The following is a 26,270-nucleotide window of genomic DNA, read 5'->3' as shown; positions in this document are numbered from 1 at the left end:
ACATTGAGTCATGGCCAAATAGGACATCCAGACCCCAAACAGCTCAGTCTAGTAATTTGGCACTTGAGTTCCTAAAGTTATGTTGCCTACGTCTACCGCAAGAATGCATAGACCTCTTATGGAAGTCCTGCAGGCAAACCATATGAAGCTTGGTACACAGCAAAGTGGTCGAAATTTGTCAGTTATTGCATCCCCAAATGCACTCAGTAGAACCTTAGTGAGCTCTGCTCAGTTTTCTTCCTGTCAGAACTTTTCAGAAGATATTTTCTACAGACTTTTCTCTTCAAAATTCCCAGATATATTCTAAGACTCTGTATCATTTGGTTTGGTTGGGTGTGTCAAACTGACTTTCAGTATGTCAGACACACCTAAAAAGGTGTTCTTCAGGTCCAGTTGCACTTGCAGCAAGAGGTTACGCATTGATGACCCTCATCATGGGTGCATATGTTTTCTTTATCCTGCACATAAGATGACAGACTGCAATGTATTTTGAAAAACAGAACAAATAGTCCAAGCTAAGACTGACTAAACCTTATACTTTTCCAACTCCTAAAATGAAATGAAACATGAGAGGAGGGTTTTATAGATTTCCTTATTAGTCAATGGAAATGATTTTAATTTATTTCACATTTCAAAACAATTTTGCGCTGCAACATTACTTCATTGCGCATTTATCTTTTGTACAAAACAATATCTTACATTACATTTAATACATCAACATAATACTCATGATCCCCTAAATGAGTAAAACAAGCACACATACACTCTTCAAACATTCATGGCCAATATACTCCTGCATACACAAAACTACACACGCACTAAAAACTCGGTCCTAGTAGCAACCTTTCTTTTCTGGTAGATTGACTACAAATCAGTTTGAACAACAAAAACGTTCTGTCTTTTTTGTTGAAACAATAAAGTTCCAGTATTATTTTGAAACAGAAAAAATATTTTTTGGACGGTGCAAAACAAGGACCGAACTGGTCGACGCGTTTCGAACCACTATATTTTGGGTTCTCCTCAGGACCAACCAATTTCTGCAATAAAAAATAATAAATCTGTTTTAGGTATTGTACTACAACTCAGAATTTACACAAGACACCGCCAAGAACTAACCTCACCCACCTTCAAAAAGTGCCTCCGCAATGGAGATCTAGCTGCCTGACATGTGTCCGACTCGTCCCAAATGATGAGGAACCTAAACAAAAAGCCGTTTGCATTATCGTTTCTTTGCTTATCTAAATCAGGCTGTACACACAACACAGGACAAACACAAGACTGTTGCACAAAATGGGGTGCTAGCTCCACTTACCGGATTAGGGGATGATGCCCTCTTTTCCGGCTGACAAACTTGTTTACTGTTTCTTTGCTAGAACCAAAAAGTGAACATTGATCGATTACTTGTGAAAGTAAGTGGAGCTAGCACCCCATTTTGTGCAAGTGTCTTGTGTTTGTCCTTTGTTGTGTGTACAGCCTGATTTAGATAAGCAAAGAAACGATAATGCAAACTGCTTTTTGTTTAGGTTCCTCATCATTTGGGACGAGTCGGACACATGTCAGGCAGCTAGATCTCCATTGCGGAGGCACTTTTTGAAGGTGGGTGAGGTTAGTTCTTGGCGGTGTCTTGTGTAAATTCTGAGTTGTATTACAATACCTAAAACAGATTTATTATTTTTTATTGCAGAAATTGGTTGGTCCTGAGGAGAACCCAAAATATAGTGGTTCGAAACGCGTCGACCAGTTCGGTCCTTGTTTTGCACCGTCCAAAAAATATTTTTTCTGTTTCAAAATAATACTGGAACTTTATTGTTTCAACAAAAAAGACAGAATGTTTTTGTTGTTCAAACTGATTTGTAGTCAATCTACCAGAAAAGAAAGGTTGCTTCTAGGACCGAGTTTTTAGTGCGTGTGTAGTTTTGTGTATGCAGGAGTATATTGGCCATGAATGTTTGAAGAGTGTATGTGTGCTTGTTTTACTCATTTAGGGGATCATGAGTATTATGTTGATGTATTAAATGTAATGTAAGATATTGTTTTGTACAAAAGATAAATGCGCAATGAAGTAATGTTGCAGCGCAAAATTGTTTTGAAATGTGAAATAAATTAAAATCATTTCCATTGACTAATAAGGAAATCTATAAAACCCTCCTCATGTTTCATTTCATTTTAGGAGTTGGAAAAGTATAAGGTTTAGTCAGTCTTAGCTTGGACTATTTGTTCTGTTTTTCAAGTTACTTGGGCTCAGTTCAGCTGAGTTTTTTTGAGCCAAAACCCGGTGTTGATAGACTGCAATGTATGGCGCATGTTTTCCTCTAAAATATTGAAGGACTGTGAGGTGCGATGACTCCTATGGCTGCAAATGTTGAAGACCAGAGAAAATCCTGTCTCTGATGAGGAGAGTGACACTTCATCTGTCTTTCTCAAGAATTCCTCTCAAGAGAGTTGGGGATGATTCTGCTGCTCATTCATCTCATGAACCACCAAAAAAAGCGTCTAAAAAGACCTGGTCTCTTACAAACATCGCAGCCCATCCAAGTCACCTCATAAACGTATCTATTCTTCAGCAAAAAAGAGGGAAAAGGAGTCCTGGCCCTCCTCCAAAGTGCCTTAAAAATCAAATTCAGAGCCCTCAATACTTCCACTTCAGGTGAAGCACACATTAAAAAAAATCCTGCTTCTGCACTGCCGATGGAAGGCTTGTCGACAGCATCTCCGTCTACAAGAAAATGTCAATGATGAGAACAGTCACAGCAGCGTCGACTGCATCTGCCGCCAACAGGATCAGTGTCGACGGTGGCATCTTCATTGTCGACCAGCCATCTATATTGTCGACTGTGAGGATTACCTCCTCAACGTTCTCGTTGACGATTAAGATCCCATTGATGACGCTTCTGTCGACAGCAACACCATTGTTGTCATCAATACCACTGTCGATGGCAACACTACAGTCTACAGTGCCTGTCTTGTCGACGGCAATTTCCCCATGCAGGAAGAGACTTAAAACATCACTCACGTTGACACGAACATTGTCTACTACCTTGATGACTACACCAAAAATTGTATTTAAGCATACACTGGCTCAAAAAAGGCTCACACCAGCTCCTACATCTCCAAGTAAGGTCCCTTTACTGCAGACTTCCCATCTACTGGACGACGAAGACTCTGAAGATGATAGTCTCTTTGCAGCATGTAGCCCTTCAGAGCTTCATGTTAAATGCCAGGATGATTCTGATGAGGGTGACTATTATGATCAAAAGTATTATGCCCCTCAGGAGCACTACCAACACCCTCAACAATACCACAAAGACATGGTATGTCTTCCATCAATGCTTGTATCAGACTTACGGTTCATGCCATCAGATTACAGGAAAAGGTTTCCTTCAACTTCTACTACTGTTCAACACAGTCCAGCTACCACAGCTTCAGCCTCTCTTCAACTGCCAAATCCTCTGCCTGTGCAACAGTTGCCTCCGCCTCTACCAGTAGTCCGTTTTCCAGTAACTACAGGATCCCAGCTCATCTGAGGAGGAAAGAGAAGGTGAACTCTATGATCGCCATGCGTGGGATGACTACGTGTTGCCAACACCTTCATCTTCCATCAGCGCCACCGATGGATTCTCCTACACATTTACAGTTGCCTATGCCCGCAAAACATAATGGCTGTTTCCTTTATGATTTCAAGGAACCTTTTTGGAAAAATGTCAGGGCAATGCCCATCATTGATCACATTTGGGATGAAGGCTTAATGGTTATGCGCAACCCAGTCTTAATACCAGCACTATTTCCACAACTTATTTTTTTTATAAACTATTTTCAGATGTTATTAAGTACAAAAGATATATATGCATATCTCTTAACTTGTGATTTGCCATACATTGTCGCAGTGTAGGAGTACAGGCTTGAAAGAGTACAGTCATGATCTAATTTCTCAGGTGAGGTGAAATAAGTAGCATTATTATAACATTATCAACATGCGAGGAATTCTCATGTCCTCTCCCGTCCACCCATCAATACCGGCAGTCTTAGCATAAATTTAACTTTGTTGATACATATCCGGGTGAGTCATGCCTGTCTGCGATGCTATTTTTACAATGGGTATTATCAGTGGAAATTTACCCCACTCCATCAGTACAATGCCCCGTTCCAGCTGAGAGTAGGATGTCTGGTGCTTGTTCTCCACATATGAGCGATATGGACTCAATATGTCCTTAGGCCGGGATATACTGGACATCACACTAGCGTAGATTTCGCTAGTTACATTGCAACAGGCCAGGCTGTTCAGCCAGTTCTGAACAGTAGGCACAGACTTATGCCCCCAGTGGATAGCCACCTCCCGTTTCGCTAGCAGTAGTCCCCGGGGTGCGAACCACCTGATCTTCTTAGGGAAATTAACTGTATATCCCAATAGGGCCACTTCCGGAGTAGGGATCAGAGGAAGGTTGATCATTTGCCCTAACCTGTGGTGTATACGTTCCCAGTAGGGCTGCAGTTTAGGACATGTTCAAGTAAGATGTGCGAAGTCTGCATGAGGCGTTGAGCATTTAAGACAGTTGTGTGGTTTGGACGGGTCAATTCTGTGTGCCATAGCAGGGGTGAAATATGTGCGGCGTAAACATTTGAAATGTAGGAGCTTGTGCCTGCTATTTAGCTAAACTTGTGTGACTGCGCAACATTTGGCCCATTGCTCATCAGATATAGAACGGGAGGAGTGAGGTGTGCCAGGGTCGGACCCACAACCTGGAACACAAAGGTTTGGAGAGGTACGGGAAACTAATTCCAGTGGGCAGCGCAGCACTTTATGAAGAACATTTATATTGGAGCATTAGGTGCTGTAGATAGATTATGGTGTGTGGAGTCCATTTGAGAACAGGTTACATATATCAAGTTGTGATGGGCCCTGGGATCGAGAACATTTACGAAGAAGCACACTATATATTTTATTATGTGTTTATATTACTTCTAATCCTAGTTTGACAACAGATTTTCCCAGAATCCCACAATTGATTAGTCAAGCGCCAGAGCTGGGATTAGTGTCCAACTCTGTCATTACCAAGGTCTCCCACAGAGCTTTACCATCGACATCCAAGTGGAAATGTGTAGTATGCGGGTTAGTGCCTGCAACTCATGTGGTTAACTATGATGCAGGGATCCTTCGAGGTGTGGAAAGGTTTATGCACAATCATGAGTGTGTAAGGGGAGAGGCACCACTTCTCACCACTGTGTGCACCTCATGTGGTTAACTATGATGCAGGGATCCTTCGAGGTGTGGGAATGTTTATGCACAATCACCACTTCTCACCACTGTGTGCACTGGATGCTTTGTGCAGCTGTACCCAGATACTATCCACCAGGATATTTCGTAATGTTTTTGAAGTTTCCTGAGGTTTGTGAGAACCATTATTTGGTGCTCTTTCTCTCTTACGCAGACATACTAACATGCAGGTTCTTATAGCTCACTGAACCAAATGTTAATAGCTCAAAACATGAAATGCCCTTACAAATACATCAGTTGCAGAACAAAGCTCATCTGCTCCGTCAATTCAGCCTTTCTATAGCGACTTCCACAAACCGTTTGGCACCTAAGCACTTTCTCATTCGAGATGCCGTTTTTATGGCTTTCGGGGACATCCCCCAACCAGATGTGCTTTGGTAGTGTATTCTTGGCTTATGGCTTGGTAAGCGCCCAATCTAGTAACTGTATCTGGTGGTCAATGTGAAAGTAAAATGAGCTTGATTATTTTAAACATGTGTGTCATGTGCACAGATGGGTGTAACAGCGTTGCCCTTTTGTGGTCAAGGAGTGGTCAGTTGTCCATGGTGCTGCCTTTCCTGATTATTTGATACCACATTTCTAGCCTGGCTGAGAGCTCTTGTGTGATGTTTCGTATTCCGGTGTCATATTTCGGTAACTTTATTTGAAAGGTTCTAATCCAGGATGTGTCATAGTGAGGAGAGAAAAGTACTTTTCAGCATGTCAGCAGGCAGACCATGGCTTCAGTGCTTGGTTGCATTGCGAGGGTGTCTCTTGTAAAATGCGCTAGTTGCTTGGCCTTTAGTAGCTCACAATGATTTTAGCTGATCAGAAGTAGCTCTCACTACAGAAAAGGTTGGAGACCCCTGGTATATATTTTACATGGGGTATTGAATGTACTGGGAATGTGGTTGCCTTTTATTGGTGAAAGCGTGGACGCACATTTGCAACCTTTAATTTTTGTTTTAATTTTTTTTTTCAAACCATTTTTATTGCAGGTTCCAATATACTGTATAACACTCAGGATAAATGCCATTAACGCAGATTTCTCGCCCCCCTTAGTCCTACATCCGTGCGGTACACACAGCCGTACTGCCCACATCCCGGAGGCCGGGCGGCGCCACTTAGCCATATGTTACATCTTTACATTTCTTACAAGTACGGTCGTCTAGTGGGGAAATCCGCTGCCTGCTTTTAAACATTTGGAACCTTTAATGCCATTACAGTATGTATTTACGTTCTTGACACTATTATTAACTATGTGCATGTCATTTAAATACTATGCTGATGTCTGAGACACGCATCAGACCGTTTTCAGATCATCTGCAATGTGACTCAACAAACTGCTCGATACTGCTCTTCCATTCGAGCAGGGACGAAGGCGGGTTTTAGCTTGCCACTGGGAAAGTGTACCGAGTAATTTTGTTTCTTTTTATTTACTCTACACGGGAATATCTTGAACGCGTTTTAGGACATTTCGCAATACTGCCAGCGCTCAGAAGGTGCCCTGCCCAGTTAGACGAGTCACGTTTGGCAAACTTTCCACCGCACCCCTTGCGTGCACGCTGACGCAGAGCCAGCTCGCTATACTGCCAGCACTCAGAGGGTGCCCAGTTACAGACGTGTCACGTTTAGCAAACATTCCACCGCGCCCCTTGCGTGCACGCTAACGCAGAGCCAGCGTTATCTGTTTTAGTCGCGCCGCTCACGGAGCCGTGACCATAGCCATTTGTGTAGATTCACTTTAACAGAAGGATGTGAGCGGTCGGACCCCCTCGCCTGACTGTGCAACGCTTTTTAGGTGTGGGAGGCTGTGTGTGTGTGTGTGAGGCTCTGTGTGTGTGGGTAACTGTGTGTAGGTGGCTCTGTGGGTGGCTCTATTTGTGTGTGGGTTGCTCTATGTGAGTGGCTCTGTGGGTGGCTCTATTTGTGTGTGGGTTGCTCTATGTGAGTGGCTCTGTGTGTGGGTGGCTCTGTGTGTGGGTGCAAATGCAATAGGTCTCGCATTGGAGAGTGATTAAGCTATTGACATTGTAAATAACAATGCCGTTTCTTTAAATGTTTTAAAAGCATAAACAAGAATGTCATGAGCAATGCCAATAGCTCTAACTTTAACAATGCCGAGACCATTGCATTGTAAATGCTTGTTATTACCGCATTTAAATCGATTTGCACTTTGCTGAAAAGTGATTTCTGGTATTACTATGCAGTATTTCAGTACTCTACTTATTGTAGCTGGACAGAACCAAGTATATATACTTTAGCTGGCAAGAAAAAATACAACATTGGCCATATTGTGTAGCGCCCACTGCAATTTTAATTGCCTCTTGGTGCTAAAATAGGCAGAGGGGTCAAGCAAACAATGATTTTGACTTTGTGATACGGACATTTTAAGGTTGCCTGGACAGCGTTTATTACATAGGCTGCACTGGGTCATTTCTAATAGTAACCGCATGCCTCCATTTGACTTGGTATATCACCGTGCAAACACCCCAGTTCAACTCCAGAAACTATTCCACATATTTAAATCCACAGCACACTATCTCACTCTACATGATTCCACTACAGTTCATATAATTTAATTAGTATACACATAATTACACAGCACACCATGCAACATATTTCCACTACAAAACTCCACACCACTCACCGTCTCAATCTTACTCTCAATCTTACTTTCTATCTATTTTATACAGCTCTCACCCCTATCTATTCACCATGCCACATTATTCCACTATGCAAACACACTACACAATTCCAGCCCACACAATTCCACAACTAACAATTCCAAATCAAACCACATAAACACACATCCACTCCACTACAAAAAAACAATCAGTAAAAAAAAAATATTTACAATGCCAATAGCACTAACTTAAATGCGAGACCGATTGCATTGCAAATGCTTGTTCTCTTTGCTTTGTGGGCATGTTTCCCTGAATTTTGTAGTGTACAATACACAGACCTGAAATGGATAAGCCACTTGCTTATGGACTCTGGTAATGTGCAAGTTCTGACCATCTTCAAAAAGACTTCTAAAAAATGTTATTGTACAGTTTTCCCCACTCAGTGCCTGCCTATTTTACACTTGGTTAAACAGGTGAAGTTGTTTCTTAACCTTTGACGTTTAGTTCTGGTGATATCGAAGTTAACAATTGCTTTTCTTTTTTTAGCTCATGCTCCCAGATGGTGTCACCGTGGAGGTTATTGTAGTGAATGTTGTCAATGCTGGTCATATGTTTGTGCAGCAACATACACATCCTACCTTTCATGCTTTACGCAGTTTAGACCAGCAGATGTTTTTGTGTTATTCCCAGCCTGGAATTCCAGTTTTACCAACCCCAGTGGAAGGTAAGTATCTAACCGTTTTTAAAGGGTGATTTTAAATAATGAATCTTCTGGAGAGGTTTTGGGTTACTACTTTTAGCCACAATTGGATTCTTAAGTTTTTCTTTCCCCTGTGGATAAAATTAGCATTTTATTTTTTGGTAACATTTGTGTTGAACGCTACTGGAACAAACTACGAGACTGTGTTGATTAAATTTTCAGAAACAATATTGATTCCGTGCGTGGGTACAGGCACCTAGACCAACTGTATTTACACAAGTTTGTTTCTGCAGTTTAATAGCATGATGTCGGTTCAGACTCAATAAATTGTTCTAAATTCTCTTGAATAGACTTTACAATTTAAAATCTTTACTTAAACTGAGATACATCACATATTGCAAATTTGGTAAATATGGCCTCCTGTCTACTTCTTTATTTTGCGCGTTAAGATTTCAGAAAAGAAAATTGTCATAGAAACTTAAAATTTCACAATAAACGAGGACCGGATGTCCATCCAGGCTACCCATTTTGCCTATTTGTTTTTAGCATCCCTTACTGGTATCCCATCATTAACTTTGATTTTTCGTGACTATTATTCATGTGTGACTGTGTCCGGCTTATTAAGTTACTTTAGTTTTTATGTTTTGGAGCTGTTGCATCTGTTTGCTTCCCTGTCTGTGAAAAGAATTGTTTAAAACTGCAAGGCCCTCAACGCAAAACACCCATCGCGTACCAACTCTGAAGCGCAGATATAATGACCAATTCTTACATTAAATCAGTTCTGGACATTGCATGGCTTACTCCTAGATATTTGTCCTCCCCTGTAAAACTTTGGTGATGGATTACATAAAGTGCACGTTAACAGTCTTGGGCCACTTTCATATTACAAAACGGGCCACAGATGCATGTGCCAGCTCCTTGTTGAATATGGAACACTCAGCCCACATTTTCTGCCTGTGTAATAAAAAGGGACATACCTTATTAGCATAGGGGCTTGAGCTCATTCAAATGAAAACACCTTTGCCTGCGCTGCATTGCACATAATTACAGGGGGAGATAGGCCATTGGGAGATGCACTCTTTTTGTGCCATATATAAAATGTCTTGCATTCATTTTGTCCTTGGAAGGTTTCATATAGGCCACTTGCCAAAAATACACAAACACATTGCACCCAAGTGCAGGGGATTCTTGTCCCCCCCCCCCCCCCCCACCCCTTTTATTTAGTGCACACTCAACCCGCAGGTATTGGAGCGCTTCACATGAGCACCAGTTGCGTTACAAACGGACACATTAATTTCTTGGCATGTACAGGGAGATTAAGTGATTTGCCCAGACTCACAGAATGGTCATCTCACGCCGAGGCTCGAACCTGGTTCCCCAGCTCCAAAGTCTGCATCTGTAGCCGTGAGGCCACATCCTCTCCCGTCTAAGTGTGCGTCTGGTTCCTCTGTAGTGGTAGATGGACCAGTGGTTTCAAATCGCTGGCCCACCTTTTATTGCTGTGCTGTCCCCAATGACACTAGTTTGCAGCGCACAAGTGACGGTGTTTTTAAATTTTTATCTAATATAGTGTACTTCACCAGTCTGCTTCGTACACACTCAATTAAGGTTGCATTCACCCCCAACTGGGTGGTGTGCTATTTTTCATTATACAGCCTTTTGTTTAAACAATTACCTTTTTGGTAGCCTGTCCCTTCAGTGTTTCTCATCCTCTGTCTGCAGAACTGGACGTGGTATTGAATGTGAGACATCACCGGTGCAATACAAAGTGATAATGTTACTGTCTCCTAGTTAATTGCTCTTACTCTGCCCTCAACATTCCTCATGGCCTTGATTTTCTATTTACTTAAGATCAGGCAGATGGTTCAGGTTTTAATCTCCCAACTGATGAACTACTAGTGTTTTGATGCTAAAGCTTGGTTCATTGTTTCGAAAAAAATATTATCGAATAAGAATTTCAAATGACTTTAAATGTGCTTTTTACTAGCTGAATTTTGAATAGTTGAACTTTTGTTGCCATTTGTTTTGTTGCTGCAGTTGGGGTGATCTGTGCTGCTCCTGGCAATGATACTGCATGGTGGCGTGCCCAAGTGGTGTCCTTCTACAAGGATAGCAACGAGGTGGAAATTAGATATGTAGACTATGGTGGATATGAGAGGGTTAAGGTTGACATCCTTCGGCAAATAAGGTGGGTATTTTTTGCGTTGCTTGAAGCCAGTGAACTTGAAGCCTATGTCATAAGTTGAAGCTGGTGCATGTGTTGCTAGACAATCACAATTTACAAATAGATGGCTATTTGATTTTGATATTTACGTATGAAATGGAGTCCTCGTCTGAACTAATTTCACTTTGTTTTAGCTCATATTAACTATTACTCTTAAATGCATAATCTTATTAAAAGTAATGATGATAAAGTTTTCTGTGTAGCTCTGTAATCAAAACCCTTAACTGGAATTCGCCTTGCACTAATGTTGTTGCATTTGCTCTTACTGCTGCAAAATTCTTTATCTAAAGTGTACAGGCGCACATTTGCTCGCACCAATAATAGATATACCTGCTTTAAACTAATTGACAATAAAAGCCCCATTGCCTACATGTTACTGAACTGCTATTAATTTGTGAAATTTTAAGTTGGAAGATTAAAGTCACTCTTCCGATAACGAGGATACTCTTGGTTTGTGGCTTGTGTGATTATAGAGCATATGCTTTGCGCACCATTTTCTTCTAGTGTTGGGCTTGGAACATTACGACCTGGTACTACAGATGCCCAGGGAAAGTACATTCCTATTTCTTGGTCCTCAGTTAACTTTGACTTTGTAGTCAAAAGATCTTCAGCGGTCCAATTGAAATCCATTTTCAGGAGTAGGACTGCCCTGAGGATTTTGAGGTCCGGAAAAGACTGATAACAATGGCCACAGAGTAAACTCATTTACTCCATACTCGTCCTCAAAGATTCCGGAGTTCCTGGTAATGTACAGCTCCCTCAACACAGTGCCCTACTAGACTGGTCACCTCCAAAGAACAAGCATTGGAAAAGCAAGTAGGCCTTGCCTGTGGAACCTATTGGCATTGCCAATGGTTTTTTAGTGATGTACACCATGAGTACTCACAAACCTTTTCCTATGGGCCAAAAAGTATGGTCTTTGGTGCGGCCGAGGGCTGCATTGATGCCAGCAGGTTGGGGGGCAGGGAACTTGTGGTTGTATGTGAAGTGAAGAATATGCATGGTGTTGACTGTGAGTTGAGTTATTTTGAGTGTGTCCTTCCATACTGCCCTCTAAATGATGCCTCTAGTGTCAGGAAGCAACACAGATTTGACAGTACTGTCCTATGCTGTATCTGAGTCGCAGTCCCTCTTCCACATCGGAGGTAAGCCTTCTCTGCTTGCTGTTGATACTTTTAGCGAGTCAGGTGTGCAAAGGAAGTAACAAATATAATCTTAGGCCTCATAATATCCTTTTTCCTTTGGTCTCTCATCTGTAAACATTAGGAAAGCTTAGAAATAGGCTCATTAAGTTTGCAAGTGCTATAAAAAGGCTATGTTGAGACTTGTACTATAAATATTGCTGATAAATGGAGCATATTGGGTGATTCTTCAAATTATCGATTTTAATGTTCATGAGCATCCATCCTTTATTGTTTTCGTTTATATCACTGTGTAGTTTTAGATACTTGTGGAAAGTTCTCTGAATGTGTCCTTGCACTGTTTTTAGCGCACCCTATTAAAATCTGTTACCTTATTCAGTTGTGAATTACAAATAACAATGTATATGCTTCATCAATAGACTAGTTTTTTCAGCACTTGTATGTTAACACTCCGTATGGAAGTAAAAGCTGAGAAATGCCATCATATATTTGAGCAAATGCTACTTAAATTAGTGTAGTTGAAAAGATATCTACCAACAAGTGTTCATGTATAAATTGACATTTCACAATTGCCAGGTGCTAGTGGTGCTGGAATATTTTGAGAGGGGTGCTGCCGTTGTTACATCGCTGAAGTCATGGTCATTGTGTAAAATACATGTTACACAATAAAGTGTAACGCGTGTTTTCAGTAGGAGAATGGTAAAGGATGTAGCATGTAGCTGGTGAGACATTTTGGAGCACCCTGCCGCAACCTTAGCACTAAAGCATGGTTTGGTAGTACTGCCATTACAGGCAACACATTTTCCGTTAAAATTAGTATTACATTTGCACAGACCTACTGTTTTACTGATAAACTATGATACAGTGCGCAAATGATACTGTGAAAATCGGCATCACATAGTGTATTGATTTGTTCTGATCATAATAAAATCTTTGTTTCCACACACTTCTGAATCACAAAAAATGTTTTTCATTTGTTTTCTTAATTCTTCTGTAGTTTGAACTACTTGTAAAGTTTGTTTACTGGTATTTACAATTTGTTGTGTGCTAGAAAAAAATAACATACTACAGCTTTTCGTTTTACACTTCCAGGACCCAGCAAGATTGTCACATAAATACTCTCACTTTGCTGTCACAGAAAGAAAAGTAAACCCCAAACTCCCTTTAAAAGAAATAAAAAGTAATTTGTTGGAAAACTGAACCTGTCATTTGATCTGTCACAGCAAATCTGACGAGATAACAAAATGTAAAGGCCTCTTCATTGCTCATTTGACTTCTGAACTCCTGCATGGTTATTTTGGGGGTGCTTCAACACACCCCACTACACCTACTTCTAGCGCCTATGGCATGGGTGTGAAATTGAGGAAGAGGACTGTTTAAGTTATGCTACTGGTAAAGAGCACTGACCAAAATAAGCCCTTAGGCAGAAGGTTGTTCCTCACAGGTACGCATGATTGAGGAACTGGTAGTGGTAGATGTGAGTAGACTCAGTCGAGCAGAAAGACACGACACTAGGAGACGGGAAATGTTTTTGTAGAAATATTGCATGTTTACTGCTTCCTGAACTGGCATACAAAGGAGACCACTGAGGAAAAACTTCTACTTTTGTGGAGTGCCTCACAAAAAAGAAAAATTCATTGAAACCGAGTACTTTCGGAAGAATAAAAGAAGCCAGTCAGACATGCTAGACAGCTTACAACAAGCAAAACCCGCAAATAGAAAACGAGGAAAAGTGAGTTACAAAATACAAAGGCAATAATAAGCAATTCGGGGTGGTTGGACTCATTCCTAGGGAAGCTTTCAACATGTCCCCAATATGCATTTTCAACCAGATAGATGTGCTCTCTGCTAGGCTCAACTGTCACCACAACCCACTGTTCAAAGGCCTCCACAGCATCAGAAGATAGAACATAAAAGGCTCCTTGAGGATTTACACACTGGAGGATCTCCAAGTCTGAGATAACTCTCACACACCATGGGTGCTGAAATCTGCTTCGATGCTGAAGTGCAACTCCGTGTCAAGAGTACCCATGGTAGAGAGTGACCAACTAGATACAATACAGAATACTTTTCATAAACTGATACTAAATTGCGACAAGGCTCCAAATCATCCACCAAAAATGTAGACTCCTATTTGAAGATGCAATTGTGGAAGTATGTAGCACATCATAAGGTACAATTTGGTTTTTCAGAAACCAGACTTTCCTATAGAGATGCTTGTAGAGAAGAAACTTAGTACACACCCCCTCCCAATGGTTAAAACAATGTGTTCGAGGCATACGAGCTGTAGATCAAATGCTATGCATAAATCGCCATCTAATGTTGGGTCTGGATGTTTGCACTTTGTTTTTCTTCTGAGAATTCTTTCCAGTCACGAGGTAGGTGGTGACTCCTTTCGGTGATGGTGCTCATGGGCATCGACTCCATTGTTTTTTTTTTTTCCGCCATCGGGTTTGGATGTTACTCGCTGCGCTCCGGTTCGACAAGTTCTTCTGTTTCCCTCGGTGCGCAATACACTCAAAATCGACGGTATTGTTTCCGATCGCGTTTACTATTATTGATTACTGATTTTCTGGTTAAAACTTTTTTGATTGGAAAGGTTTGTGGTGGGCCATCGGTTCGACTATCGGTTGATGGAACAAACACTTTAAATTCTGCCCTCGGTGTCACGCAAAATACCAGCGCACCGACTCACAAGGAGTGTGTAACCTGTGCTTGTCCCCTGAGCACAGAGAACAGGACTGCGACACGTGCAAGGCGTGTCCGCTCCAAGAAGACACTTCGCGACAGTCTGGCTCAACGTGGTGGCATGCAAAGTCCACGCACAGCCTCCATTCCGGACCTCTTCGGACCTCAATCAGATGAAGATGCCGAGGACACTATCGGGGCTGAAGAAGAGCAGGAATCGACCTAAGTTTCTGAGTATGGCTCCGACCAGGATGATGACATCCCACAGGGACAATGTACTGTGAGTACAGAAACTCCCTCGCCCCGACATCCACCTCAACCCAAAAAGAAGGCTCAGGCCCCACCCGCACCTTCAGGCCCCGGTCGACCCAAGATCACGCTTCCGAAGCCCAGCCTTCGGGCTCAGCACCAAAACCTACCAAAAAGCCTTCTGGCTCTGAAAAGCCCCAGTCCAAAACGGAACAGAGTGAAACCTTTGGGATCAAAATCGAAGTCCGGCTCCGACCCTCAACCATCGGCACCGAAACACTTCGGATTCGAAAACACCAGCCCCTAAACCATCGGCACTGAAATCTTCATCGCCGAAACAACCGCAGGCACTGCAGTCACCAAAAAATCAGTTTCGACAATCCGCTCAATAAACCCGACCCGAAACAAAGTGTTGTACATTCATCCAAAAACTGGGCACATCACCACCACAGTGACTCTAAAGAGAAGGACTGATGCTGATATCACATTGCTTTGAAGAAGAAAACTGTCTAAACTAACCCTTTCCCTCCTTCTCTTCCTTCTCCTATCCTATATCCTCCCTCTCCACAGTCTATACCTGTGCCTACTTCACCTCAGCATTGACCACATACACCTGCCCACCAGGATGATGGGGATGATAATGGGGATTACGATGATCAGCCAATCCCTGCAGACCCAGGGAACGACTAAAACATGAACTCGCCCACAGGCAGTGATCCTGACCTATATCCTACCAGACCCTCTCCACCAAACTACAGTGTAGGTTGCATTAAATTGCTGGGTAGGGCTGCCAATTACCATGGGGTGCAGCTATACAAAGATTCCCTCGAAGAGGATTTATTTTTCAAGACCCTTAGCACTACTCAAGTCATCACACACTTTACCAATGCTCAAGGGTATGATCAGACATGTGGATGATATCTTTAGTGACCCTGTCAGAGCACGTATCATTACCCCTAGAGTAGACAAAAAAAATACAAGTCAACACCATCTGACCCAGCGTACTTTTGGGGACAATTACGATGGACTCGCTAGTAGTGTCTAACGCACGCAAAAGGGCTAACTCCCAAACCACAGGCGATTCTCCACCCCCAGATAAAGAATCTAAGCTTCTTGATGCTTCAGGGAAGAGAGTCGCATCTCAGACAGCAAACGTCTTGCGCATATCCTACACACAAGCGTTGCTAGCTAGATACGACAGTGCGCATTGGGACGAGATGGAACAATTGCTCCAATATCTACCCCAAGTACATAAATCTAAAGCTAAAGACTTGATAAGGGAGGGATAACTTATTTTCAACAATCCGATGCTCCCTCGATGCTGCAGACACAGCTGCCAGAGCAGTAAATACCAGTGTCATTTTAAAAAGGCACACCTGCCTAAGTATCTCTGGATTCAAACCCGAGGTTCAAACCTCTATATTAAACACACCTTTTGATAAGGAACACCTTTTTTGCCCCGTAGTAGACTTCACTGGAAAAGATGAAGAAAGCTACTGAAGTGGCCAAATCCATGGGGGTGCTTCAGTTACCACAAGGCCGTGGTTTCTTTCAGCGCGCGTTCTATCGAGTGGAGTCCAAGAATTCTTCCTCAGAATATACCTCCACCTACAAGAGTAATCCCCAACCCTCTGACTACTTCCGAGAGGGTTACAGAGGAAATAATTGTAAGGGAAGAGGTAGAGGTTCAAACACACGCACCTCTCCCTCCAATTTAAAACAGTGACTCATCTCGCCCTCCTCCCGACCACCTAACACCTGTCGGGGGAAGACTGTCATGTTTCTTACCGGCTTGGCAGTCAATAACAGACAAGTGGGTTCTGCAAATTATCCATTCCGGTTACTGCCTGGAGTTCATCAACACTCCTCTAAACATTGCCCCTAAATCACACAAACTCTCACCGGATCATCTACACCTTCTCAAAAGGTACAGTCTCTACTTTTAAAAGGAGCTATAGAGCTTGTACCGCTACAACACCGGTTGAGTGTGTACTCCTTTTACTTCCTAAACCCCAAAAAAGGACGGGTCTCAGACAATCTTAGATCTCAGAGAGCTCAATTTTTACATAGTCAGCCCATTTTCACATAATACTTCCAACAGGTACTACCGGTTTTGCAAAAGGGCAACTGTCTGTCTACTCTAGACTTAAAGGATGCCTACTTTCATATTGCAATCCACCCTGCTCATCGTAAATTTCTCAGGTTTGTGTTAGCGGGCCAACATTACCAGTTCAAGGTACTCCCATTCGGAGTCACCACTGCCCCCAGAGTCTTTACAAAATGTCTGGCGGTAGTAGCAGCTCCTCTCAGGAGACAAAGCATCCATGTCTTCCCATACTTAGACGACTTGCTCATCAAAGCCAGCAAGAACCAACAGTGTCTCAAATACACTTCCATTACCATCAATTTACTGCATCGCCTAGGGTTCACAGTCAATGTGCCAAAGTCACATCTTCAGCTAGCCAATATTCAGAACTACCTAGGAGCCACTTTAGATACTCAAAAGGCCCTGGCGTTTCCCAACACAGCCAGAGTTCGCATCATTCAGGCTTTTGTTCTCCAGTTTCAACCCAATCAATCTCTTCCAGCTCTGGCTTACATGCAACTGCTGGGGATGAAGGCATCTTGCATCATGATCGTCCCGTATGCCAGCCTTCACATGCGTCTGCTTCAGGAATGCTTAGCCAGTCAGTGGAACCAGTCCCACGGTCTATTAGCCGATCTAGTGTTGGTAAGCTGCCGTACTCCTCGCTCTCTGCAGTGGTGGAACACACACAATCTGTCCACAGGACGGCCCTTCATAGACCCGGTTCCACAGTCTGTACTAACAGTGGACGCGTCTCTAACTGGCTGGGGTGCTCATCTACAGCAACACAGAATACAAGGCCTGTGGAGTCGCCAACAAAAGTTGCTCTTCATCTACCATTTAGAGCTCATGGGCATATTTCTAGCCCTCCAAGCCTTTCAAACTGCCTAGACAACAACGCACACAACAGCAAAGAGCTCTTCAACATCGTGAAGGAACTCTCCAACACCGACATTCCAACCTCGCAAGACCTGTGCGACTAGCTGACCACCTTCTTCCACCGCAAGATCACAGACATCCACGACCGCTTCAACACCACGACTGCCCCGACAACCACTGAGACTCACGACCACCAACCGCCTGCTCTCCTGGACCAACATCGACACCATCAAGATCATGAACACCATCCATTTCGGATCGCCGTCAGACTCATGCCCACACCACATCTTCAACAAAGCCAGCACAGCCATGGCACCCCATCTCCGGAAAGTCATCAACATCTCCTTCGAGACAGAAACCTTCCCGGAGAGCTGGAAGCTCGCCGAGATCAACGCCTTACTCAAGGAACCCAAGGCAGACCCCAAGGACCTCAAGAACTTGCGGCCCATCTCCCTGCTCCCGTTCTGGCGAAGGTCATCGAAGACAGTCAACAAACTGACCCGCTACCTCGAATAGCATCTTGGACCCTTCCCAGTCCGGGTTCCGCAGCAACCACAGCACCGAAACTGCCCTCATCGCCACCACAGATGACATCAGGACCATGCTACACAACAGAGAAACAGCGGCCCTCATCCTCCTGGACCTGTCAGCCGCCTTCGACACGGTCTGCCACTGGACACTACGAACACGTCTCCACGACGCCGGGATCCAAGAGAAGGCCCTGGACAGGACCACCTCCTTCCTCTCCGGCAGAACACAGAGCGTCCGCCTCTTCCCCCGCCACCCACCTTCCGCTCCAAAGCCACAGTGATCATCTGCAGCGTACCCCAGGGCTCATCCCAACGCTGTTTAACATCTACATGGCACCTCTCGCCCGACAGCACAACCTCAACATCATCTCCTATGCGGATGACACCCAGCTGATCCTCTCCCTTACCAAAGACCCCCACACCGCCAAAACCAACCTCCACGAAGGAATGAAGGCCGTCGCCGAATGGATGAGGAACAGCCGACTGAAGCTGAACTCAGACAAGACGGAGGTCCTCATCCTCAGATCCACCCCTTCCGTCTGGGACGACTCCTGGTAGCCGATCGCACTGGGGACAGCTCCAACACCCACCGACCAATCACGCAACCTTGACTCTACCCTCTCCATGACTAAGCAGGTCAACGCCGTCTCTTCCTCCTGCTTCAACACCCTCCGCATGCTCCGCAGGATCTACAAGTGGATCCCCACCGAAACGAGAAGAACAGTAACCCAGGCCCTCGTCGGCAGCAGGTTGGACTATGGAAACGCCCTCTACGCAGGAGCCTCGGCCAAACTCCTGAGACGGCCGCTCCATATTCCAGAACGCCTCTGCACGCCTGATCCTCGACATCCCTCGCCGCAGCCACATCACACCCCACCTGCGAGACCTGCACTGGCTCCCCGCCAACAAGAGGATAACCTTCAAGCTCCTCACCCACGCACACAAGGCACTCCACAACACTGGACCAGTGTACCTCAACAGACGACTCGGCTTCTACACCCCCACCCGCCAGCTCCACCTTGCCCTCGCCACAGTCCCCCGCATCCGAAGAGCGACCTCTGGCGGCAGATCTTTCTCCCACCTTGCCACCAAGACCTGGAACACCCTCCCCACCCACCTACGGCAGACCAAAGATCTGCTGACCTTCAGAAGACTCCTCAAGACCTGGCTTTTCGAGCAGTAGCAGCATTCCCCACCCCCAGCGCCCTGAGACCTTCACGGGTAAGTAGTGCGCTTTACAAATGATTTGATTGATTGAACCCACCTGGCTGGCAAAGCTGTCCTGGTTCGTACTGACATGACAGCTATGTATTTCATACAAAAACAGGGGGAAGCACACTCCCTCCAACTGTCCCACCTAGCCCAGGACATCTGGAGGTGGGCCATTCATCACAAAATCTATCTCCTAGCAGAACACCTGCCAGGAGTAGACAATCCAATGGCAGATCTGCTATGTTGTCAGACACAGCCAGTCCACGAGTGGGGAACTACACCCTCAAGTTCTCCTCCCATTCTTTTCAAATGTGTGGCTTTCCAGACACAGACCTGTTCGCCACGTACCTAAACGCAAAATGCCCAAACTTCGCGTACAGATATCTACACCGATTGTCTAAAGGCAATGCGCTATGGATGAACTGGTTGGGGAGATTTGCTTTCGCTTTTCCACCTCTCCCACTCATTCCATAAGTGGTTCGGAAACTCAAACAAGTGTCCCTGACACTAATCCTAGTTGCTCACACATGGGCACGTCAAACATGGTTCACAACCCTATTGGAACTCTCGGTTGTTCCTCATCAAAAACTACGTCTTACACCCAATCTCCTCACCGAGTCATGAAGACATAAGACACCCAGACCCTAGTATACTCAATCTGGCGATCTGGCTCCTGAAGTCTTAGAGTTTGGCTATCTTAATCTACTGCCAGACTGTATGAATATTATCAAGGAAGCTAGACTTCTTACCTCAAGAGCCCGCTATGCAGCAAAGTGGAAGCGGTTTGTGATTTACTGTAATAACCACATCAACCCGCTTGATGCTGCTGTTCAAAACATTATATGCTATTTGTTACATCTACAACGTTCCAATTTAGCATACACGTCCATACGTTCACATCTAGCTGCAATAGCTGCATACCTGCAAAATAGACATCTATCTCTCTTTAGAGTACCTGTCATTAAAGCGTTTATGAAAGGACTCAGAGTTATTTCCCCGAGACGTCCACCTGCTCCAATATGGAATCTCAACATTGTCCTCACCCGACTAATGGGTCCACCTTTTGAGCCATTGCACAAATGTGAACTGCAATTTCTCACATGGAAAACTGCTTTCCTGGTGGCTATTGCATCGCTCCGAAGAGTGGGTGAGCTTCAGGCATTAACTATAGAAGAACCTTTTTTACAAATGCACCAAAATAAAGTGGTTCTTCGGACTAACCCTAAATCCCTTCCTAAAGTCAAGTCTGCTTTTCACATCAATCAGTCTGGGTTGCCCGTATGCTTCCCTCAACCAGATTCAGTAGCAGAACGTGCCCCACACACATTAGATGTAAAGAGAGCATTGCTATATTACATAGAAAGGACAAAACCTTTCCGTAACACAAATCAACGTTTTGTTGCTTTTGCTCCACCACACAAAGGCAATCCCATATCAGAATCTGGAATTGCAAGGTGGATAGTCAAATGCATTCAAATCTGCTACGCAAAAGCAAAACTAACATTCACAATTCCCCCAGCACACACTACACGCAAACTGGGGACTTCTATGGCATTCTTAGGAAATATACCCATAGATGACACATGCAAAGCTGCAACATGGTCTACACCTCACACATTCATGAAACACCATTGTGTAGTTGTGTTAGCAAAACAACAAGCTTGAGTAGGCCAGGCAGTTTTACGTACACTATTTCGGACCACTGCAACAGATACAGGTTAGCCACAGCTTTGGGAGTTAACTGCTATATAGTCTATGCATAGCATATGATCTATAGATCGTATGCCTCGAATGGAAAATGCTACGTACCCAATATGCATCTGTTCTTGGCATATAGATCTGTAGAGTCATATGTGCCCACCCATCTCCCTGGATACCTATATCTGTTACAGTGACCTCTTACTTAGATACATGCATTCATGGACATCTCCTTTTACTACTCATACTATGTCCATTATCACCCTCTACGGGAAAACAATCGAACAATGGAGTTGACCAGGGTTCGATTCCCGTCGCGGCAGGGTCTCGGGCTATAAATTCCGCGGACTGGATATTCTCGCCTCAGTGCCTATTCTAATCATGGGTCCCACGCTGCAACTCTGGGCAATAGCTTGCTTAATCTCCACAACGGCTCCAACATCGCTGGGATGCCTGGCTTCACCCTGGGGATGCCCAGGAGTGGACATTTCACAGGGAAAAAGCCAGGAAGGGTTCCCTAGCGGTATGAGTACAGCGCCGGGAAACCCCGAACTGGGGTAGCTGTGCGCTATATAAGTACAAGCACATTTACATACCCATGCGCACTATCACCGAAAGGAGAAGTCACTTACCTTGTGACTGGAAAGACTTCTTCGAAGAAAAACAAAGTGCAAACATCCGGACCCAACACTAGATGGCAACCTATGCATAGCATATGATTCTACAGCTCTATATGCCAAGAACAGATGCATACTGGGTAAGTAGCATTTTCTTTAAATGTCCCAGACAAATTTCCAAGGCCCAGTAAAAAAATTGGGAACACATTTGGTGGAGAGAACATTTAAAACACCACAATACCGTATATATATTTTTGCCGTAATGTAGCTCCCCATTCTTTTGCTGTCCATACTGCCCATACAAAAAGGCTAAGAGAACAAGTATACAGTGGCATATTGCTAGCTTAATGACCCTTCTCCCAAAGTGCGGTAGACATCAGCTGGAGGAGGTTGCAGTGCCTTCTAGATACTGTCTAAAAACAAAGCTTTGGAGCAACACGCCATTCACTCATAGGGAAAGCCTATCCAAAGTAATAACATTTCAAACACTGCTTCCCCTTTACCAGATGTCTTATTTTCTGGCAGTGGCAATGATGATTAATGACAGAAATGATGTGGTCATGTGTTGTGCTATTCCTTCATGCACGATTATCAAAGCGTCCTTCAATAATTCGTAGACTGGCCATAGTCACAAGTTAATGGGAAATCAGAGGATCTAGTTAGTCTAGGCCAGCCTTTAGCACAAATTGCAGTTGTGGAAGGAGAAAGTTGTTGCTTCGATTGTTTCTATGCCCAAATGCAGGTGATCATTAGCACAGATGTTTCTATGACAAGCTGGGGCACCACATTGGATATCTTACTGTACAGGGTAACAGTCTGCACAAGGACCTGCTAGCTCCTCATGCATTTCAAATGAAAATTCAGAAAAACATTTTGTATATTCCAGCAGCCTTGACCACAATGTACTGCATGCAGAAAAAAGGGTACACTCTTGCCCCAAGCATGCACCAACCATTTGGCAGTGGTCATTAGACCTTCAGATATACATGCTGTTGGAACATATCACAGGGATGCATGTATGTTTTGGCGATCTGCAGATACTTGAGTGTGAGATCAATTCCCAGGTTAGAAAGCAGTACTTTCAAGTGTAATGTCAGTATTGTTTTCCACAAGCAAGTGCAAAATGGCAAAACGTTGCATGCAGGCACCCGCACCACATTCCTTGGCAACACTGTATGGATGAGTTGGTCAAGGATATTTGCTTTGCTTTCCCCTCACTACATGGATTCCATAAATAGAACCGAAAATGCTTCAGGCATCAGCTGAACTAATTTTCATTGCCTATATATGGGCACACCAACCCTGCAACTTCCTAATTCTGCAGATGTCCATTTTTCCTCATGGAAAATTACACCTGTGACCAGACCCTTCAGACGGCATCACAGAAAGCTACAGCATCTCAACTTCAAATCAATCAATCCTACGATTTGGCACCTGAAATCTTAGAACTTGGGTGTTTGCAACTACCACAAAAGTGTATGCCAGTTTAAAGAGCAGCCAGAAAGTCCACTGGAATATGACTAAATGAAAAAATATTTGTGGTGTACAATTCAAACCTTGAAATTCAGCCTTTTATCATATTAGTACCTCACATAGTCTGTTCTGTATTAACATTTACAGAAGCCTGACATAATGTACACCTTCCATCAGAGTACAGCTGCCACATACTTGCAAACCGAAATTTGTCTGTCTTTTAAAAATCCTTATTAAAGCATTTAATGAAGGTCTTTAGCTGCTTTAGTGTTATAAATGACCTGTTGACATCCAACGCACTAACTTTACAGTGCAGTGGTTGTCCACCCTACTGGAAAAGAAAATGTTTATTGGGAAATCACCAGAAACCTTATTTTCTGCAATCTGGGTCTGAATATGAGAGCATGATTTTTCTATTTTTGTGTTGTGCTGTAACGAGCAACCCACGCAGTAAGCTGAAGTCATAGCAACACAAATGCTAAAGCAGGTCGCGCTAATGGTGTCATCTGCTTTAACTTGTGTTAAGTGTTGGTAGCATACCTCTCCCCCCAAGCTCCAGTCCAAAACTGGAAAAGCAGCATTGGAAAGAGGACAATGTTACCTTTCCAATGCTCTCTCCATTGGCTCCTTCTTTGGGGGTTGCACTTGTCGGGGGACCCCAAGCAGGATCCATGCTAATAGACAGGGGCATGCTCTTGCGGGCAAAGTGCCCCCCTGAACATGGGCCTGTGCTCCACCCATGCCCTGGGCACAGCAGTCAAAACAAGCATTGGCATAGCCAATAGGTCTCGCCTTTGGGACCTTATAAGTGGACTACTGTTAATAAGTAGGCAGTAGCGCTTGTGAAAAGCACAGTGCTCTTAAAAAAAAAATGCACAAGCGGGCGGCCCCCATCATGCTGCCAAAGTGATCAAGCGGGCAGTATGGTTCAGTAATTTGAAAAAAGTCTAATTGGAATACATGAACCAAATTTGCTGTTTTCTAGGACAGCCATATATCAAGCATATAAAATTGTGATTGTCAAAGATGGTTTGGGGGGGGGGGGGGGTTTATGTTTGACATTACTAATAGCAGTAAAACCAAACAAACGTTATTACAACCATAAGGTAAACAAACAAAATCCCTTTGTAAGGTAATTGTACATTAATTTAGGCGAAACATATTGATGTCACGGAGGCAACTGCTTCCATGTGATGAAGAGAACATTCTATGGTTGACCATTAACTGGCATTTACAAGTTAAACACAGTATTTTGACTTGCGAGTCAGTCAACAACACAGCTACACTAAGGGCACACAGGTGGTGTCAAAAAGTGGAAGGACCCCATCCGCTTGTGTTAACACTTATGAGGAAGCAACCTATTAAATGCTTAATTAGCAAAACCTGCTTGGCTATGACCCTGTAAAACTGCAAAATAAGTTTTGCCATTGTTTAAACTCATCACTTTATGGGATTTCATTTTTTGTTTGTACCATCTTGATATCTCTCCACACTGAACTTGCTTTTGAGGTGGCGGGCTCAGGTACACCCAGGAATGACTCAAGGCATTTAAGGAAAGGCTATCAAATCTGTTCGCTCATGCTGCCCCCAGGGCAATGCACTACAAAGAGCATGGTTTTCGACTGTTTGAGGTTTTTAACTTGCATGGTATTTACGTACACTCATTTTTTAAGAAAGGGGTTGTTTTAATTATCATAAATGCTGTTGTCCTTTTGGGAAGAGCACAACATCCGATGTTGCTCTTGCACTATGAAAAGATCTTTGTGATGTGATGAAAGCAAAGTAATTTTCATAAAAATGATACTCTTATTGAAAGTATTTAATATATGGGTTTTCAGGGCTTTCGGCTAATGAAAATGCAAATATAGCTTGGAAATATTGAGACAAGTACCAAAAATCAAATCAACAGACCTCTGAATGGAACAAACCCTCAAACTTATTTAGCCATGTAATGTTAAGAATGTGCTGATATTACAAATGCCAAAAGCCACCTACAGAACCAATAGGCATCTTTTCTACATGCTGCTCCGCAACTAGAACTCACAAGCCCAGCAACCAAGAATGCCTGAACTCACCATAAGGTGTCACTCCGGAATATTTTGAATCTCGTTGTAACTGCTCTCACAGACAGAGGGGCTCTTGTGAGGCAGGACCGATTAGACTGGTATGGTGATTTCTACCGGTCTTTTGCATCAAACCCACATTTCCAGTTTGAATGCCAGGGTAGGTCAGGATGTACAGCTACGAGTCAACACGTCATTAGCGTAAGAGATCCACTGTGCCAAATAATGCCACTCACAAACAACTGTTGCGAAAAACCTGTGTAATAGTATTTGCCAAAGATGAGTCTGATGCAGTTTTGGTTCAATTTAACTGCGTGATCGCTGAGAATTTTGACTCGATTAACCAAGAGTTGTGGTCAAATAGTGTTACGTATATTTGTTTTGAGTTCATTGTAAATTTTCTTACAATAACAAAGATTCTGCCACACAAACTACTTTTCTTACAATGTTTATTTTGTGTGAATAGTCATAATGCAAGTAGAAAATCCATATGGCACATGCGGGATCAAAACTGACACTGAGTTCATGTGCCCGCTACAAAAATCAATGCAGCAAATACAACGCAGTTTGGAAAGCCCTTACGAAACCACGTGCCCGCCTTCTGTCCCATTGTGATCAATAAATGTACAATTAATGCCATCAGGAGGCAAGTGCCTACGCTGAACACTCCGATAGACCGTGCGGAGCTAGTCATCCCCTGGCACGCAGAGTCTTGTGGGCACCTACCTACACGCCACCATTTGGCAGGGCTGTGAACCAGCCCCCCTGCAGCCGATACATGGCATAACTACAACAGGACAGGGTTGAGCACAGCGTGATCGAGTGTAAGAA

At 43.7% G+C, this 26,270-nt stretch overlaps 1 protein-coding gene across 8 annotated transcripts in view; it reads left to right on the top strand.

Moving 5' to 3' along the window:
- AKAP1 (A-kinase anchoring protein 1) overlaps positions 1-26,270 on the top strand; it is a 406,823-nt gene that overhangs the window by 229,652 nt on the left and 150,901 nt on the right. For all 8 annotated transcript variants that reach the window (XM_085649530.1, XM_085649533.1, XM_085649534.1 and 5 more), the window contains 2 exons: positions 8,425-8,602; positions 10,616-10,766. In XM_085649530.1, coding sequence (XP_085505656.1) covers positions 8,425-8,602; positions 10,616-10,766 — 329 coding nt within the window. The remainder of the gene's footprint in view (positions 1-8,424; positions 8,603-10,615; positions 10,767-26,270) is intronic.

This window comes from Triturus cristatus, chromosome 3_2, assembly GCF_964204655.1.
Source record: "Triturus cristatus chromosome 3_2, aTriCri1.1, whole genome shotgun sequence".
NCBI classification, from domain to species: Eukaryota; Metazoa; Chordata; class Amphibia; order Caudata; family Salamandridae; genus Triturus; species Triturus cristatus.
The sequence above is the reverse complement of the archived record's forward strand: the minus strand, read 5'-3'. Positions and strand labels throughout refer to the sequence as shown.